This window comes from Uloborus diversus, chromosome 8 (genome assembly GCF_026930045.1).
Source record: "Uloborus diversus isolate 005 chromosome 8, Udiv.v.3.1, whole genome shotgun sequence".
Classification (NCBI taxonomy): Eukaryota; Metazoa; Arthropoda; class Arachnida; order Araneae; family Uloboridae; genus Uloborus; species Uloborus diversus.
In genome coordinates, this window is record NC_072738.1 from 134,959,539 (window position 1) to 134,979,532 (window position 19,994).

The following is a 19,994-nucleotide window of genomic DNA, read 5'->3' on the forward strand; positions in this document are numbered from 1 at the left end:
CATAAATTTAAGCAAAGGGCAATTTTAAATTTTGCAAGTATGTAATACAAATACAAATGTGACGACCAGCAACAGGCTTTGAGCCCAGCTAGGCTGGTCCTGGTCAGTTCATTAGTCCTCAACAAAGACCAATGGCCCTGTTAGAGCTATCCACCCCTTGCTCATTACCGCCTCTTCCGAAAAGCTGTTCTAAGAGTTCACAACCCTACTAAAGTAGAAATTTTTCCTAATTTCCCAGTTAGCCTGAAATTTGAGTAGCTTAAAGCAGGGGTTCTCAAATTGGGTGCCGTACAAGGAGCCGAGGGGTGCCTCAAAGTTTTCAGGTAATCAATATAGTAAAAAATAAGTAATAAGGGGGTAATAAATTAGGTCAAATAAGGTCCCGTAGATTAATGAGGCCACCCCCCATTTTTTGATATGGAATTGTAAAAATTCCCTTAAATATGTTCCGTAAAAAACTTCATCTTCATCAGAAAGCCTAACTGATGATTAATCTTTATTAACAATCAACTTTTACGAACCAGAATATAGTGCATCAAAAGTCATTACAGAGGAGTGATCTAAAAATGAACTGATCTTATTTTGCTAACGGTTTTGCTTTTATATGGTTCACTGTTGGTTACTAGCACAAAAAAAAGTTGTTTGATGTTCTTGTAGCCTAATTTATGATGTTGACAAATTCACAAATAAAAATGTTTGCAGTGTACCGTCATTTTATCCACCTGTGCTTTGATAATGAAGAAATGTAGATTGTTAACCGTTAAGACAGTGATTTGCTTTCTTAGCACTCTGATGTCCTTATAATATGACATAGGAGTATTGGGTGAATATGATCATGTGTTGTATATGCTGCATTTATATGCACAAATTGTGCCCATGTGCGAAAAAAACAGCAGAAAATAAAAAATTATCAGTTGTCCCGAATATGACGATTGAAGATCTTTCTCCTATCCGTGGAAGTAAGCATCAACTTTTTGGTAATGTTTTTGAGGTTATCAAATTCTAGTTTACTATATATTGATATTAAATACTCTATTCTTTTTGTTTTAAAAGTACTTTTTGGCATTTTTGTTGTGTCTTTGTGTGCAGTGATCTTTATCCATAATCTTCCTTATAAGGACCCATATTCCTAATAAGAATAAATCGCTTTTCTTTACTATACCTGCGGAAAAACACAATTAAAACTTACATTTTCACTTGGTTTTCCTTTTTTTTAAATAGTTTTTATGAGTCATCTGATGAACATGCAAAAGTTGAAGTAGTTCAATTACAAAGGAGAAAGACCTGTATTTTAGGTATTGAACCTCATGGTAACCTTATTTGGCGCATTTACACACTTACCTAAATAATAGAGATGGACTAGGGTGCCGTGAGAAAATTCTCATTCTTTAAAGGGTGCCGCGAGTTGAAAAAGTTTGCGAACCCCTAGCTTAAAGCAATGACCCCTGGTCTCGTTTTCCATGCAAAAATTTAATCCAATAACATCTTTCATTTCGATAAATTTAAACAACTGAATCATATCCCCTCTGACTCTCCTTTGCTCCAGGCTGTACATATTAAGCCTATTAAGTCTGGATTCATAAACTAAATCTGAAAGTCCCCTTACCAGGGTTCATACTCAATTTGGGTAAAAAATTTCCATGACTTTTCCATGATTTCATAAAAATTTTCATGACCTTGTTACACAAAGAGAATATTCATGTGTCTTATTATTTAATGTCAAACTTGGCAATTTTCGGAAATGGGCATTAGCAAAACTTTTACCTGAATGCCACTACCTCCTCGGAGGACTTACTTGTGACTGAAAAAATATCAACGCACACTGCAGATACTAATAAATTATTCTTATTTGTCTTTATCATATAAATTTAAGAAAAGTAAAAACATAGCGAATGCAATACACTGATGTTTAAGTGTCTAATAAATATTTAGTAAATTGAGCAGAATAGTAATGAATGGGACAAAGGTTGAATGAGTCATTACTTAGTTTCCAATGATAAATTTACTTCATAAAAATATTGCCTTTTTGGTGTCAAAAGTGTATCGTATCATACATGTAACTTCACAGTATATTCTTTCATTAAAGTAAAGTGACGTTCTCAGCGAATTCATTTTTCTAAACTAGCTATTTCATCTGGCCACATGGTTTTGCAGTAAGTTTTGCAAGCTGATGTTGGGCACCACTGTTTTAGATTATTAGAATTTCCCTATTTCTGTGTTTTATTGCCAGACAAAAGTCTTTATTTTCTAAAGCCTTCAACAAATTAAGATAAACTCTGAGAAATTTAATAATGAATTTTTTATGAGTAGTTGAAATGAACTGGAATGTAATTTAATTACACTTTGAACGTGCATGGCGAAAATCAAGAACATCCAAGCCCACTGCTACAGAATATAAAATATAAGATGCGCTGAAAATAATGGTGAATTCAAAACTACGGATGTCCCAGAAGTAAAATCACATTACAAAATAAGGCAGGCAGCTGTTACAGAAGGGGATGCAATTGGATTCCAAAGCTCGCATTTGTTTATGAGATCGTTCAGTGTTTTAGTATCAATAGCTTTTATATGCAATATTACTAAATCACGCAAAATTTCTAGCACACTTTTAGCTATTGTTACTTTCTTACGGTGCAAGACATTTTTCCATGTGACTTTAAATAAAATTTCATGACTTTTAATGAAAATATTAATTTTCCACAATTTTTCCAGGTCTGAAAAAATTGTTAATTTTTTTCCATGACTTTCCAGCATTTCCATGACCCGTAGGAACCCTGCCTTACTAATCTAGTTACTCTTCCTTGAACCCTTTCCAACACAGAAATATCTTTCTTCATATAAGGTCACCAAAACTGAACAGCATACTCTAAATGAAGTCTTACTTAACTCCTATATAAAGGCAGAAGAACTTTCTTAGATGTGTTTGAAATAGATCTATTGATAAACCCAAACATTCTGTTGGCTTTGTTACTTGCAAAGCTGCACTGTTGACTAAACTTAAAATCCTGATTTATTATTTCAGATCAATAACATTTTCTGCCTGACTAATGATTGAAGCTTGGAAACGATAACTCATACGCTTATTTCCATGACCTAAGTGTAGCACTTGACATTTCCCTACATTAACTGCATACCCCACTCATCCGCCTACTTAGTAATATGATCTAAATCCTCTTGAAGCTGTTTTACTTGTTCCTGATTTTCTATAATCCCCATACCTTTTACATCACCAGCAAAACATAGATACTTTATTTTAGACATAAAATTAGCTCTTATGGGAAACATGGCCAAACTAATTTCATGCTTTTGCATCTTATGCATTTTGACATGAATTTTAAATAGCATGAAAAGAAAGACCTAAACAAAAATATTAGGAAACATTCTAATGAATTTATGTTAAAAATAGTGTTTACCTTTTAGTAGGAATAGGAATTGATAAAGTTGTCCTAAAAATTCGTAACTGCTGATGTAAATGCTGAAAATGTTTGTAGCGTTTTCTGACTGTCCACTCATACTGTCCATGTTGCAGCTGCAGTACATACCTTTTTATAAAATAAATAACCGTTTTAAAATGTAAAATTGTTTCACATACACATAAAACAAATTAAACCTCCTTTTAACAATGACTATTAATATGTAAAAAATTAAAAATAAATTCATTCAAAGTATTAAATGAAGTTACAGATATTTTCACCACTAAGTACTTTTGAACTAATGATAAGATCATTTTTCTGATTCAAGCAAAACTAGATAATTATAAAAATTAAAATTTTTTGTTATATTAAAAATATACACATTAATTGTAAAAACAACATATTAAACTATAATTAATACTACAGTGAAACTTCTCTGGAGCGACCACTATAAGTTCCTGAAAAAAGTGGTCGTTAATGGAGGTTGGTCGTTCTTGAAGGTCACTTTTGAACACTCAAATATAGCACCATAGTCGTCATTTACCTTTTTAATACAATGTATTAACCAAGAACATTATGATAAGAATGTATTTAAATAAAGGAACTTTTTTTTAAAAAAATTAATGTAAAATATACTTTTTACATGATTTTTCTATTTAAAAACTAACAGCTTTAAAATTAGCCCGGTTTAGATTTTTAGTTTTTCCTAAAACAACTTTAGTTTCTTGTTTAGTTTTCAGCTGCAAAAATAAATTAGTAATATGTCCTCATTATTAGTGCAAGATAAGATTATCTATTTCTGTTCGAGTTTGTTGTACTGACCCCTTTGGTCGTACAGTTTCCCTCAACTCAGCATTTTCATCACCTACATTTTCCTCATTTGAATCTGAGTGCCTGAAAAGCAAAAACATTTTTTTTTTATCGCCAATTTCCTTTCATTTCTCTTCTTGTGTAAGTTCATGACTTTTGCACGTTTCTAGAGCGTGAGATAACTTGGTTTTTAGAAATTTTGACTGTGATGTATGGTATAGTGATGAAAAGCAGAATGCAACTTCACTGAAACCAATTCTTGAGATATTCAAAGGCACTAAAAATAGATTTTGTCCACTGTGATGAAGTAGGAATGCTCCCTTCTAACCCCACGCTCACACATGTAACCAAGAAATTCTAAGAAACAACCTTTTAACAAAGTTCTGTTCTTATCAACCTCTCTCAATGAAAGGTGCACGCTTGACTTGCCTTGAGATTTGCATGTGCCACCTTAGCTTCCCAATGGTCCAAAAAACAATCCCCTCCTTTTTTGTGACTTTAATGAAGTTCAAAGCAGAGAGAGCAAGAAAGGAACACGTTTGAACCCACTGGAAAATAGATTTTAATGCCTTATTCTGGTTTCCTTCCACCTTTGTTAACATGAGAAAACTTTCTGTGTACGTACGAACATTATGTTCTATTGCTTTTCTTTTGTTGTCTCTCTCTTTTTGAGTTTTCTCTAACAAAAATTCCTGTATTTTTTAATGCTGAGGTTTACAATTTGCCGGTGATTGTGAGAGGTTTCGATGGTCTTTCCCAGAGGTATATTAACATTAGTCATATATAGGAGAAATTTGGTGCCTCAGAAAATTGGTCGCTATATAGAGGTGGTCGCTCGTAGAAGTTTCACTGTACTTAAGATCAAGATTGAATTTTGTCGAAAAAAATGTAGGGTAAATTAGAAATTAAAAATATTCACACACAAAGGCATGAAAAGTGATGCCCAACCCACTGCATGTATGCCAAATATGGCACCCCAAGCTGAACCGTGTGACCGTTGTTCTCCTTAATGTTACAAATCGAAAAGCACAATAAATGACAATGTTACAAACTTGGATCCAAAATTTTAGATATTTATTTCTGAAAAATAGATGGACATAAAAAAAGCACGAAGTAATGATAATAAAAGTTGATTTGCTTTTAACTTTTTTTTTTCTTTTCCATATTTCTTTCCCCCGTTATTAAGAAAGTTTAATATTATGAAATACTATATGTGTTCCGGCCCGCGAGAATCATTTAAACATGAGGTGCGGCCCTTGGATACAAAAAGGTCAGGCACCACTGGTATAAAAGAAAATAAAAGCCAAATAAGGAATGACAAGAGAATCGAATATTCAGCAGTTGAAAGTGTTTTTGATGATAAATACATTTACATGCTAAAATGGAAAGAATATGCCCCCATAGGCCCATGGAAGATTCCGATCCCCTAATGTTTAGATATATGACAGCGACAAACAATCAAAATTCGTTAATCTATAGACATATATATTCCACAAAGTAACTTACAAATTCGGATTAATTATATGAGTAGCTGGACTTCGTTCGACATCTACTATTTTGACATTGATTGCACGGCCTGGGACCAACATGTTCACCTTGGGATCCTTGAAACTTAATGGAGGACTATGGATTTTAGAAAAGGAATGACACTCACAACCTACAAAAGATTTTAAAATGATAAAAACATATTTTATAAATATTTCTTATCACAGCATGAAACCACTACAGTCAAGCTTTTATTGCTAAATCAATTCATACATATAACAAAATAAATAAAACTTCTGCAGAAGTTGCACAAAATTGCTCCCCCCCCCCCCCTTCTTTGATGAATTACAATTTTTTTCCAGGTGTAATTTTGAGCACTGTTTACCCTTAAGACCCAGAAATAATTGCATCTGAGAAATATTTTTTGACCTAGTCCTGATTTTGAAATCCAATTTTAATATTGATGAGGCACAATTTTTGCATTTTTTTGAATTTTTAAAATATGGTTTAATAGTCTAGTTTTTATGAAATGTAGATATTAGATGGGTCAAATTTAGCAGCATATGCTCATATTCCCTTCCAAATGCTAGGAAGTTGCCGAAGGTGGCTGCTTAAAGAACTCGGCCCAATTTTCCTGCTATATCTACCAAACTTTTGGAAGATTAGGACTTTTTAATTATGTCTACTAGAGTGCAGGCTGTAAAGGTAACATGCCAAATAGGGTAATCTTGCTAGTTAAGTATACAAATATTGATAAATATGAAAGTAGGGGAATGTGGGGCAATGACAGAGTTTTTTCAAAATGAAAAAATCAGAAATTTGTTTTGAAAATGACAGTACACAAAGAAAGAACATTGTATTTTACAATAAAACTTGCATTGAAAAAGTATTTATTATTTTTGGTAGTAAACTTGAGTCTTCAAAAAAAAAGTGGAAAAATTTCCCTTTTTTTTATGAGGCAAAGTGAAAAATAAAATATTTTTCTAATCAAATATTTTCTGTTTGATTATAAAACATATATTTTATCAAAAGAATCAGTAAATAAAAGGTTGTATGGATAAATGAAAAAATAATGATACAATTAACAAACAATTAAATGAATAAATAAAGTACTATATAAAGAAAAATAAATCAGCGAGTAAAATAAGGAATGAATGAATAAAAAAGTGAATAACTAAATGAAGGAATGTAAATGAATTAATTAATAAATGAAAACATAAGTGATTTATATTAAATGATTGAGTGAGTAAATGAGACCAACTATTTCACTTTGCCCCGTATGTGCTGGACTAATTGAACAATTTATGTAAAGTCCAAATAAGCTTAATATTAACTAAATTGATACTGCATTGAATATTAGAAGGTCTCAATTTAATATTTAAAATCTTAATAACAATAACTTTATCATTTTATAGAAAAAATAATAATATTTGACTTACAATAAAATATTACAATACGAGTAGCATTTTTTAAAAATTGTCTATATTACCAACTGCTTTAATCTCCAGCAGTATTTTTTTCCTGGCTGTAATAGACTACATAGTTAAAATAATACCAGATAGGTAGAGCTAAAAGCAGAGTAAATATTTCACTATTTCACTTTGCCCCATGTTCCCCTATTACTATTATTAATTAACAAACTAAGTTCTCAAAAACAAATCATTCAATCACACTTTTTAATTTTGAAATTTTAATAAAGACTTTATTAAAACTTTAAAAATGCTTCCTGCTTTCAATTTTTCACCACATATACAATTAGGAACTGCAGTTCCAAAACTTTGACACTACTAATTTTAAGCTGAATTTGAAGAAAAAAAAAAAGAAAACCTGTTTGGTATTTAGTAAATTTTATATTTGGTAGAGAATTGAGCAAGACAAATTATAAACTAGATACCAAATTTGCTTGACAAGTGTTAATCAACAGCAGCAATTGTAGTATCAATAAACTACATGCAGTATTAATATTTTTATATCAACTGCATGCATTTATTTGGCAGTAAAATGCTCCATGTGTGATAAAAATGTATTTAAAATATTTCAATTAGTCTTTGATAAAATAAAAATCTAAAAATGCAGCTTAGGGCAGCAAGTTTAAAGAAATAGAAAACACCAGTTTTGTTCATTTATTAAAAAAAGACAAAACGACTTTTCCCGAGAAATGTAATAGTTTTACTTCAGTGGTCTTAAATTTAAAGTACGGTTTTATTTATATTTAATTTTCAAGAGGCCAAAAAAATGTGAGAAACAGCCGAATGACTGATATAAGACGGCCAGAATGTAATTAGAGGTTACTATATTTGTGAGAAAATCTACATGGAATGATACCAGTTGGATGAAAATAAAACGATTAAATAAAAAGTAATTAAAAAGTTAAAAGGTCTGTAAAAAATATTCTTACCACTACTTGGAGATGAATCATCTGTTTCTTCATATTCAATATCAACAGTTGGCAATTCTTCATAATCAGAATCATTGTCAGTCATATTTGATTGTCGGGTATCCAACGGAATCAAATCATTGTTTGACATTGAATTGGCCATTTCAAAAATCTGAATTAAAAAAAAAGAAATTGAATTCAAAGGAATATTAAATTATACAATAGAGAATTTTTAAGACCTCAAATCAGAGAAATCATACCTACAACAAAAATTTCTTAGTCAAAAATATTTAAAGTTCAAAATTCAATTAAAATTAGATCAATACATTTAAATAGGTACATCTTCCATTAAGGTAAGTACGTCACTTGGCTTGTCAACGTGTTTACTTTCTAACTTGGTGGAAATAGAAAAATAATGTTTACGTACTGGCTGTGTTTGGTTCTCTTCATATAATTTTACATTTTAATCAACTATTATTGTTCATTAACAAATCAATATCTTTTAGGCAAATTATTTAATCCTTCATGGAGACTTGAACGTTGTATTACAGTTGGCGGAACATTTGAATTAAACTTCTCAAGTTATTTCACGACTTGATTTCTAGCAAGTCATTTTACATTTTAACCAATTAATTAAAATATTGGGCAGATCATTTTTTCATTTTAAAGGAATTTTATTTGAAGGTTTTTGGCTCATAATGCATGAAGTTTTCCATCAAAGCTTACCAAACTTTCAGAAACTTGACAGCACACAAGAGAGGCATACTATTCAAATTTGAAATTAAAATATTGAAAATTTGATGAAATATGAACATTTAAAGCAATTCTCTTTTCTCTGTGCATGCATGAAAGATAGCAATTTTATCTGCAGCACTCATTATAGAGTTAGTCATTCACAAATAAATATGTTTCACAATCAAAAGAAAGTGAATTATCTTGCACTTCTGGTAGCTTCATAACAGCTGCATTTTCAAGAGCCATCTGGTACTTCTTTATACTGTAAGCAATAATTTTTATTTAAAAGCTTTGAATTATAATGAAAAAATGAAAAAGTGCTAAAAAGTTTAATTTTCCTTACAATTTTTATGTTTGCAAAGCAAAACAAATGGATTTCTTAAACTTCAAAACCTAGTTTTTACATCTGAAAAGTTGTGCGTTTTATAGAGAATTGCATTATATAGGTTGGCGTTATAAATGTATTCTACTGTATCTTAAAAATTCAAAAAGTTATCAGCGATATAACGAGCCTAATTTGAATAGATCTTTGATAGGCGACGACTTGTAAGGGGTTGTTCTCAAGTTTGCAACATTTGCTTGCAATCGCTCAGTGTGATTCATGATAAATACAGATTATTTGCAAACGATCCCTCACGATTTGTAGTCTGCCCAAGAGCTATTCAAATTCAACTTATTAGAATGCTGAGTACTCTTTGAATTTTTAAGATATTGAACTGAAATTTTATTATGAGTTGGAAAATATAGTTAAGGTTTAGACTATGAAAGTTATAAATTGCTATCTTTTGCGCATGCGCAGAGAAAAATTAATTCCTTTAAACGTTCATATTTCATCAAATTTTCAACATTTTGGTTTCAAATTTTAATATTATACTTTTCTTGTGTGCTGTCAAGTTTTCTGAAAGTTTGGTAAACATTGATGGAAAACTTTATGCGTTATGAGGCAAAAACCTTCAAATAAAATTTGTAGTTCTGAAAGAAATGCTTATATCTTCATGAATATCAGTGATATTTTCTTGAAAGTACATAAAATAATTGTACATAGTAAGGTAACTAATTTCTTAAATTTACAGCTCATTCTCAGCTATTTACAATGGATGATCAAAAAAAGTTTTGTTTTCCTCAATTTGTAGCTGGTCTACTAAATGCATGGATGATATAACTTTTAATGGAAAATGACAACTAAAACACACCTTTTATGTGATTAAAATTACAAAGCAATCAATAATTTATTTCTCGAGAAATACTTAAAAATGTAGATTTTTGAAAAGTGTCCCAATACTTTTTGATCATATAGTGTATGTGTTTCAATTAAAATTTGAGTACCATTCGCCCTGTTCTTTTTTATCTGTTCATTTCTGTTCTTTGTAATAAGCACAAACCGTTAAAAGAAGTGTCATTTCTTTTTTTAATAAAAAGCATAATGTTGCCTAAAATTCTAAAGTCTCCGTTTTGAGGGAAAAAATTTCTGGTCACGTTACACATAACCAAATGTTTTACTCTACCCCAGCATTTTGTTAACATTAATCTTACTGAAATTTAAGTACATCATGAGAACCTATGACATTTTAAATCAATAATTAAAATTTAAAACACACAACAAAACGTAACACAAATTGATATCTGCACTCATTGTTCCAACTGATAAAGTAATTTAGAAGCTAGGAAAATCGTGAAACATTCTGCTTTTAGTTACAGGGCAAAAAACTAAACCTATCATGTCATATTTAAGGGAAGAAATTAGACATGTGGAAAATGCAAGTGGTGAAGTTTACAATTATCATACAAAAATAAATAAACAAACAATTGACAAATTTTGCACTACGGTGAAATTAAATCAAACCATTGACACATCGATAGCGAAAATGACAACAAAAAGTATGCGGGTGTTTAGCAGACTGTTAAATCTAAACACCCACATACATAAACTTTATTTTGAAATTTCATATAGTGTACGTACCCGCGTCAAGTTTACGCCTCAATAGAGGAATCGAAAATGACACAGAACTTACTCTGAATTGAAAGCATCATCATTGCGAATATATCTTTAAATCGCTTCTTGACAGCACACAATGAAAGGTTAAGTCAAGATGACAACTACCTGAAGACGAAAACAGTTATTTCATTTGAAAACAACAAAATTTCTACAATTTATGTCAAAGAAAAACCAGAGCCTGCATTACCTAATAAAAACCCAAGAAAGATGATGTCATGAATCAGGTATTTACATTCTTAGATTTACAGCGTTCATACAACCTTGACCTGCCGCCTAATAACAAGTCAACCTTTTTCCATCAGCAAATCACGCTGCTTTGAGCAGAAACCAAATTGTAACGTCAACTTCCGGTTTCATGATGGTAGCTTCACTTCAGTTTCTTCACTTTAATAATTATTAAATGAAAAATATAAGGTTCTAATGATAATTAAAATGAAATGCACTCATTTTGTTTAAGGATGCGTCAAACTTGCTTTTCAATCTAAATCTCGAACTGTTGAAATAAGGAGCTTCAAATATTCAAAGTTAAAATAGCTATATTCATTTTAACTGTGACCATACTCGTAAAACTTAGTTTCGTTTTCGAACTGTTAGTTGACAGATGACAATGACAGCTTGCGTCCTTAAAAATTAATTTAGAGGAAAATTAATTTTTGCAGAAAACTTAATTATAATATTTTTGGTGGGGAAAAGTATAATTAAGATGCAAACAAAAGTTTGATTAAAGTGAAACTAAATTTGTTGAATATTTTAACTTTTATACATGCTAATATCATTAAGCCAAGGTGTGATCATTTGTATTGCACACAAGCTTCGGTTCTCTACGCCTTTTTTTAGAAAAATTATTTTAGTTTAGCGGCATCATGATAATTGATGCTGGAACATTGTATATAAAATATTGTTCCTCTAACTATAAAACCCTTTCAGTCGTAGAAAAACTTCAAAAACTGCTCAACAAATATTAGTGATCTATGCTGGAAGAAACTTAGCTCGAGTTTTACAATCAAGTTCATATTTTCACCAAATGATTAAAGTTGGGTCTGACAAAATTAGAGATAGTTAACAAAAATATCTTAGCCACTAGACTTTTCAGAACAAGTCTTGAAGCCATAACACACTGAATTTGCTTTTAAACTCTGAGAAATGATTTGTATGGAGAATAAAATATTTTCCTGGAAGAATCCTAGGTTTAGTTTTTGTCCCCTTTTGGATTCAAGTTTGATTGACCCGACCAGTTGCATTAATCATTTAGTGAAAATGTCAATTTGATTGTAAGGACACAACTTATTTCTACTATCATAAAAATTTGGGTAGAGTTAGCAACATGATGCTAGGGAGTTTTCAAAAATTTTGGCATCATAGGCATTCCAAAAATTCTATGAAAATGTAAAAATTCCACCAAATACTGGGCTTTAAAAAATATTTAAAATCCCATTCTAATTTTTTCTTTCACTAAATGCCCAACCACCTTTTTTTTTTTTTTTTGTCATGAAATTACCTACTGGTAAAAGCACCTATTTTCACAGGCATTAATTTTTGCAAAAATGAAGAGATGGGTGATTTTGCAGATTATATATGAACAAAACCATAAGTTAAAAAATATGCCACAACGAGCCTCAAAAAAAAGTGCTTGAACAGCCATTAGTTCCATTAAAATGAAAATTAATCAACTTCATTGTTTATTGTGAATTTTGACAAATAACCGTCTATAATAAAGAAAATGTAAAGTGTTTTTGGTTTTATTCTTGACAACTGATTTGTTATCAAAATGCAATACTTTCAAAATTGTTTTGTTTTTGTAGGCATAGAAATTTTACCTTTATTGCCAACCAATTGGCAAGATCACATTTTGTAAAATATTAGTGTAGGACCTATCAGGGAGACCTCCCCTAAGAGTTAAAATGCATAGCAGCTAGCTTATACTTGGGTGTAAAAGTGTTCAAATTTTATCATTCCAGACAACTAATTAAATATTAACAATTTCTAAATTAACATAAATAATTTTGTTCAATTTTCCCCTATCAGTACATTTGGTTAAACCTAAGACTAAGGAGCTCTACATTGGTACGGTGGCGATTTAATAAATTTACGTTATAATAAATAAGTGTCTAAATAAATAAATTTAAAAAATATCTTGAATCAGATAACTTTATACTACATTCTACATAAAACCTAACTACTGAAAATGGATTTCAAAATTAAAATCCCATGATCCATTCCTCTGTCCTGATTGTAGTTGATATTAGGCTCATTTAGTAGTAGCAGTTATGATTGGGATAGATTGCTCAACAACTACACAAATCATATCAGTACGGCTTAATTTATTAATTTGAGACAATTCGGAACCAGTAAATGTACCCTCAGAACAAAACAAAACTCTCAGTCTCTCTTATCAGACCCTGAGTTCCGTAAGTGGTACACCTATCCAATGCCTCAAAATCCCGTTTTAAAAAAAATTTCTTAAGTAGTTTCTATGCCGAGTTTATTTATTATTCTAAAATTTGGTGTGAATTTGTGTGCAAATGTCTGCCACATAATTTTGTATTTTTGACAGTTGATAAAACTTTTTTATTACAATGTAAGATGTTGCCCCCGATGAATTCTTTGCCCAGGGCTTGAAGAAAAAATCAGGATGTGTCATATTTCAACACATCTAACAATGTCTCGAAAACTCTTGAAAAGTTAAAAGAGTTTCAAATGTTCACAAATATTGATAAAGCTTTAACATTAAAAAAAGGGCATATTTTTTAAGAATTTTGTAATTATGACTGAACTGCAAAGTTCATACCCAACCTCATTGCTATAAACACATCGGTCTGAACAGAAAGTAAAGCTTAGTATATGGCGTTCAATGTGCTGAAAAAATAATTTTGTTCTCTGCTCAATTTTCTTGAAGTTTTGAGTTTCGCTAAGTGAGCAAAATAATAAATCTGTATTAATAGCCAAGGTCTGTCTTGCATCTTTTCGACATAAATGCATTCCAATTCTTCCATCTTGTTCTCTATGATATCGTCAGACAGATAAAATGAAAAGCTTTCTACAAACACAAATCCTAACTGGGAAATTTTCTGCAAATAATTATTTTGCCTAATTCATTCTTAATTTATATTAAAATCTGAAAAAGGCACCCTTGAATAAAGAATTAAAATTATATTTAAATACGAAGAGTAAAAAGAAAAGTGCTTTAAATCATTTTTTTAAACAATAATATATAGTTTGCTTATTTTTCAGCAACTGAAGAAAACTGCCAATCCCATTTTTTTTTTTTTTCACACATGTGCATTGGTAGAAATAAACTGGGATTTTTTAAAATTTTCCTTTATTTTTTTTTAACTAATAACATTAGCAGATTTAAAAAAAATTTCTGCAGAGCTAAAAATTTTCTGCAAACGCCGTTCACGCGTTCGTCTATATTATGCAAGAATGGATATCGTCTGCACTATAATAAACTAACGAATGTGAAAATTGGCACTTTTCAGGAGGGCCAAAACACTGAATAAAATTTTCCCCACCCGACACCTTTAGTTACTTTATATGTTTCAACCTTCTGTAGATTTAAAGAGCAAAAAAACAATCGTTTGAAGCAGTTATAACTAGGCTTGCCAAACGTTCCAGTTTTCAGGCAAAATCCCAGTAGGTTTACTTCCTGTCCCCGAAAAACATACATTTGATTACAGATGACCAAAGAAGTCTAAAAACAATTTACTGTGAAGGATTATTTAGGATAATTACTTTTTTATTTAAAACATTTAACTTGTAAAACTAATATCAGATTAGCTTTCGAGGATTTTTACAAGATTAAAATCAAAAAACCTTTCAACAACCATCCTAGCGAATGAAATATCGTTCGAACTTTTATTCCCCATTCGAAGTGTTTCTTCTTACTAAAGTTTAAAGTAAATTATAAATGTAAGAAATAAAATATTTAAATTTATTTGCTTGTGTCATTTATAACTACCCCAGGTTTGGCTCATAATTAGTAACTATTTATTAATAGCAGTAGGAATGAAATACTCTTTATAACACTAAAAACCAGCAAGGAGTGTGCATTTTTTTGAATTCTGAAGACGCTGGAGGGAGGGAGGTCATACAGCTGTCCCGGTTGAACATTTCAAAAATCTGGCAAACCTAGTTATAACCAGTAGCCCTTTTTGAGTACTACAACAAACATTGAATTTGAAAAACAAGATTTTTCACATTTGGTTAGTTTGGCATGGTGCCAATGATATCATTGGTATCCAAAATGTTAAGCATGCCTTTTTTTTATCAAATTAACCTCTTACCAAACTTGAAATTATTAATCACTCATGTTTGATATTTGACCCACAATCTTCAAACACTAATAAAAAATCTACTTATATATTCCTTTTAAATTAAGATTATAGTGCAAAGCCATTTTAAGGTCCCTTTATTGAATTTCATAAGCAACCAACATATGAGCTGAATCAAAAAGTTAGCTAGTTAGATTGATAAGTAAGCGTTTGTTTATACTAATCTGTTGGAAGAAAGTTATCCATCTGAATTAATAAAGTTGATAAAATTTGTTTTGTTTTGAATACTACCTGAATTTGGGTAGTGTAAGCTTATATTCAACTATAGCCAAACAACCATTTTATGAAAAATGTGGTAAAAAGCTTCGTAATGAATGGATCATACATAACCACTGGTTCCAACTACAGAAGACTTGGGAAGTATTCACTGAAATCTGAATATCACTATTTAATCTCTTTTCAAACCTTGTTCTGGAAAGAAATTCTGTTTGCTATAACATTACCTGTGAAAATATTTCTTCATAAATTGTACCATAATATACATTTAATAATATTCGTTTAAAATTGATTTTCCTTATGTCATTCTCCGTATATTTGTGCCAGTTATAATCATTAATTTGTTGTGAAATTTTGCATAATTGCATTAGTTTTACTTAATACTTCTTTAAAACTTGTTAAAACTGTTCAATTAAGTTGTTTCAATAAAAAAAATATAATTTTCAGAAAATGCAGAAAACCTGAATGAAGCTCTAAATTTTCATAAGCTATTTCTACAACAACAATGTTGAAAGATTTATAATCTCAACAAAGAAAATCTATATTAATCAAGTATTTTCACAGTTATGTTAACATAGATATTTAGAATAATTTTGGTTGATTTAGATTCTAATTTCTTTAAGAAATTTAACGTTAGTTTTGTAACAAGTAAAATATTGAAATAGAGCTAGAAAAATCCATGGTAAAAAATTCCAACTTAAAAATACTTAAATAACTAATGCTTATTTATGATTTTAAACATAATATAAATATGATCATGAAAATACTACACTCATTTACAGCAAATGATTCAACCTTACTTTTTTTACTCGCATTTTGAGAGCAAGTTTTAAAAAATGCCTTTCGGTAAACGGATTTGTCATCTAAGTGCAATAGTTAAAACATATTTCTACCTTACTTCTGCAAGCACAGCAATTCATACTTAACCATTTTCATACAGATGCAAGATAACTTCAAAATATATTAGCTTTTCAAGTTTCTTTTGCTTAAAAATTGATCATATTGTATGCAATGCCCTCTTGCTGAAAATAGTTTACAAAATTAGAATTTAAGTCAAAAAATTTATATGATAAAGAAAATAACATTTTATTGATGAAATATGTACAAAATGATCAGGTACGTTAGCAATAAAATTTTTTGAACAGTAAAACTTATTGGTAAGAAATTACGAAAACTAAACATTTTTAAATTTAAATTATTGCAAAGTAAAACATAATTTAAGTCAAAGATCTCTTAACCAATAGTTAAAACTTGAAAAAGGTAATCTCAGAATAAGAACATTCGTATTCATTTCCTTCAAATATAACCGCTATATACATGCATCATAGAAAATCTTTAACATTTGAACAAATGAAATAAATACAGAAACACAATGCAGCGCAATGAAAGACAAAATGAACATCAGAAGATGCTATAAACATGAAAAATGGTGATGGTAAGTTCGATGGTGCATCTTGAGCAATTATATCCATAATGTCCACGTTGACACAATCGAAAACGCATGAGTCTGTTCACAAAATGAAAAAGTTTGTTATATACATTTTTAACTTACGCCAGTTCATTTCTTGCCCTTTTTAGGAGATGCCTTCTTGGCCGCTGCCTTTTTGGGTTTTGGACTTTTTGCTGGTTTAGCCTTTTTAGCTGCGGGCTTCGCTTTTTTAACAGGAGATGCTTTCTTTGGGGTCTTTTTCACAGCAGCCTTTTTGGGTTTAGCGGCCTTTTTAGGAGAAGCAGCGGCTTTTTCCTTTTTGGGTTTTGCCGCCTTTTTCGCTGGACTCTTCTTGGGCTTAGCTGCCGTCGATGCTCCCTTGGCTCCCGCGGCACTACCGATGCGGAAAGAACCACTGGCTCCCTTTCCCTTGGTCTGTACGAGATTTCCAGAAGCCACAGCCGATTTAAGGTACTTCCTGATGAAAGGGGACAATTTTTCCAAATCAACTTTGTAGTGGGCTCCGATGTATTTCTTAATAGCCTGCAGAGATGAACCGCCACGTTCTTTCAGGGTAGAGATGGCAGTGTTGACCATATCGGCGACTTTCGGATGCGTGGGGGCTACTTTGGGCTTTTTAGCTTTCCCAGCTGCCTTCGTTTTCTTTGCTGGTGATGCTGCGGGTGAAGTAGTTTCCGCCATAGTTAATATTTGAGAGCTTTCAATTAAAACAATTCACAAATTCAAGACCGAAGAGCTCACAGTTACAACGTCGATGAAAAAGTTCGCAAGTAAACGAAACCATTGCTGCACTGATATTTATAGGCGACGTGCGGACGTCGTGGAAAGCTATAAACTCCGAGCGCAACGCAACCTCCTTCTCTTCCAAACTAACATATTTTAGGTCATAAGTTGTGTTTCTTGACTGACTTTAAACACTTATATCTTATTAAATATTGCATGAAACCTTATTCTTCCATTTTAAACATAAACAGCCATCTTCAGACTATATTTATTTGTAAAATAACTAAAAATATCCTTGATTATCTGGCGTTAAAAATATTTTATTTTGAATATGGAGTGTTGAAAAATTTCGGACTTTCGAAAACTTTTATGTTTATCTTTAAATTAAAATCTATTCTAGGTTTTTTTTCATGTTCAATTAAAATCCTGAAATGTTACTCCATAATAAATGCGCCTCAGTAAATCCTAAACTGGTTTACATTTCTTTTAAAATAATATTTTCCTGAAGTCACCTAGCACAGCATATTGCTATATGTGGAAAACATGCCGCCATTGAAGCATTACTATAATACTTTTATTTTATTAAATATTAAAATTTATTACACATTTTGATGAATGAACTCCTAAAAAATGACATAAAAATTCTTTTTCTGACCAAAATACAACGTATTGAGCGTCAAAAAAATGCATTTTTTGGATCATATCAAAAAAGGGTATTGGATCGAGCTGTGTTATTAATTCAAAGGTGTAGATCCTTAAAATAGATAAAATTATTATTGCTAGTTTTCAAATATAATGATCACTGATGTTCATCACGACTAATTAATAATTTTTTACAACTATTTACTTAATTATTAATATTTTATAAGTCTCTGGTAAAAGTTTAAAAGACAAATATAACTATTTTCGTTTTGAATACGTAATACTATAGGAACAGATCTTTAATATAGAAATATTTTTTGAGAATCAAAATTGAATTTATTTTCTCACGTAACATCAAATGAAGATTATTAATGACTTTTAAGCTTTGGGATGTAGAGAAATTACTTTTTTTTTTTTTTTTTGATAGTTAATGTTTTATTACAAATTCGTTTTCAACTATACTGTAACTATTTTTCAAGCCAATAGAAAAAAAAAATGCATGTTTAGTATTTTTACTTACTATTATTTTTTTTTCTGTACGTTAAAATGATTTCTTATAAAGATTTATTGAAAAAAAAATCTTTATAATTACATTTTAATTTATTTTTAATTAATGATTGATATTTTTTTAGTTAGTGAAATCTTACCGATTAAACAAAAAACAGGTCAACTCTAGAGAAATTCTCACTAGATCCTTGGGCAGAATCTTTGTAGATCTTACATATCAAACGAGCAGGGCTCTCATTTTGTGGAACAAGGGGGGAAATCCCCCCCCCCCCCCGGATTTTTTGAAACCCAATGTAATGCATTTAAACACGTATTTTGCAGTTTTTTCCGATAAAATTTATTGGGTATTTTCCCCATAAAGTTTATTAAGTATCAAGCCTCTTGCCCCCCCCCCCCCCCACCTTGAAAACTTTTAAATGATAGGTCTGCCAACAGCAACAGCTAATTCAAATGTATTTTTAAAAGTCACTAAAAAAAGCTTTTGAACCTAGACATTACTTTAAGACTCAAAACGCATTCATGAAAAAAATTTACGGCCATCTTTACATACTATTAAGTATTGTGCCCTCCCCCCTCTCGGGCTTTGATAAATTAATGCCCATAGATTTAAGTGGGAGAGGGGTTTTGTTGTTTACCGATTAAATTTGTGTTGAGTATACAAGTAAACACCCTTTGCCTCCCTTCCCCCCTCCCCCTCAAAAAAAAAAATGAAATGACGGGCCTGACTGAAGGTATATTGTATCTCACTGGATCAAATGCGATTTTCGGTTCCGTTTTCGCTGGTTTCGCTCTTGACGGGAGTCGGTGGGGGGGGGGGGGGGTTGCACGACCCTCGTTCTTGGAGAGGATAAACACCTATGCAATAATGGCTTTAAAATCTAAAACTCCTCCCCCCCCCCTTTAAATCTCAAAAATTCAGGACCTCCAAAGATTTTAAATTCAAAAAATCAAACCAATTTTGTATTTCTCTTACTTTTTGGGTGTATCGATGGAATTCGTTCACTTACAAGTCAATGGCGCCTTTCCTTTTTTTTTTTTTTTTTTTTTTTGTCAGTGCTTTTCGTTCCCAGCAATAATAATGATTGCGCCTGATTGTCAAAGAGTAAGGGGGCATTAATTATTTACTTAAGGATGATATTGGCAACTTTTACCCCCTACCCCTATGTAAGGGTACCTAAGATTTTTCACCCCCGTCTTTAATCTTACGTAAGATTCCATTTCGTTTTCCAAAATAATAAAATAATGAATCTTACACCACTGGAATCGTTATTAAAAAATTTTTTTTAAATCTTTTTGTGTAAAGAAATAT

General features: G+C 30.9%; 2 protein-coding genes across 2 annotated transcripts in view; both read right to left on the reverse strand.

Moving 5' to 3' along the window:
* Positions 1-11,110, reverse strand: part of LOC129228246 (phospholipase D1-like) — a 53,599-nt gene extending 42,489 nt beyond the window's left edge. The window contains 5 exon segments of the mRNA XM_054862914.1: positions 3,414-3,542; positions 5,730-5,880; positions 8,107-8,257; positions 10,833-10,921; positions 11,004-11,110. Coding sequence (XP_054718889.1) covers positions 3,414-3,542; positions 5,730-5,880; positions 8,107-8,248 — 422 coding nt within the window. The 5' untranslated portion in view covers positions 8,249-8,257; positions 10,833-10,921; positions 11,004-11,110.
* Positions 11,111-16,424: 5,314 nt separating this feature from the next.
* LOC129227679 (histone H1-II-like) lies at positions 16,425-17,597 on the reverse strand. The gene has a single exon (XM_054862272.1). It carries the CDS (start codon positions 17,492-17,494, stop codon positions 16,922-16,924), a length of 573 nt encoding a protein of 190 aa, XP_054718247.1. The 5' UTR covers positions 17,495-17,597; the 3' UTR covers positions 16,425-16,921.
* Between the last annotated feature and the right edge of the window lie 2,397 nt (positions 17,598-19,994).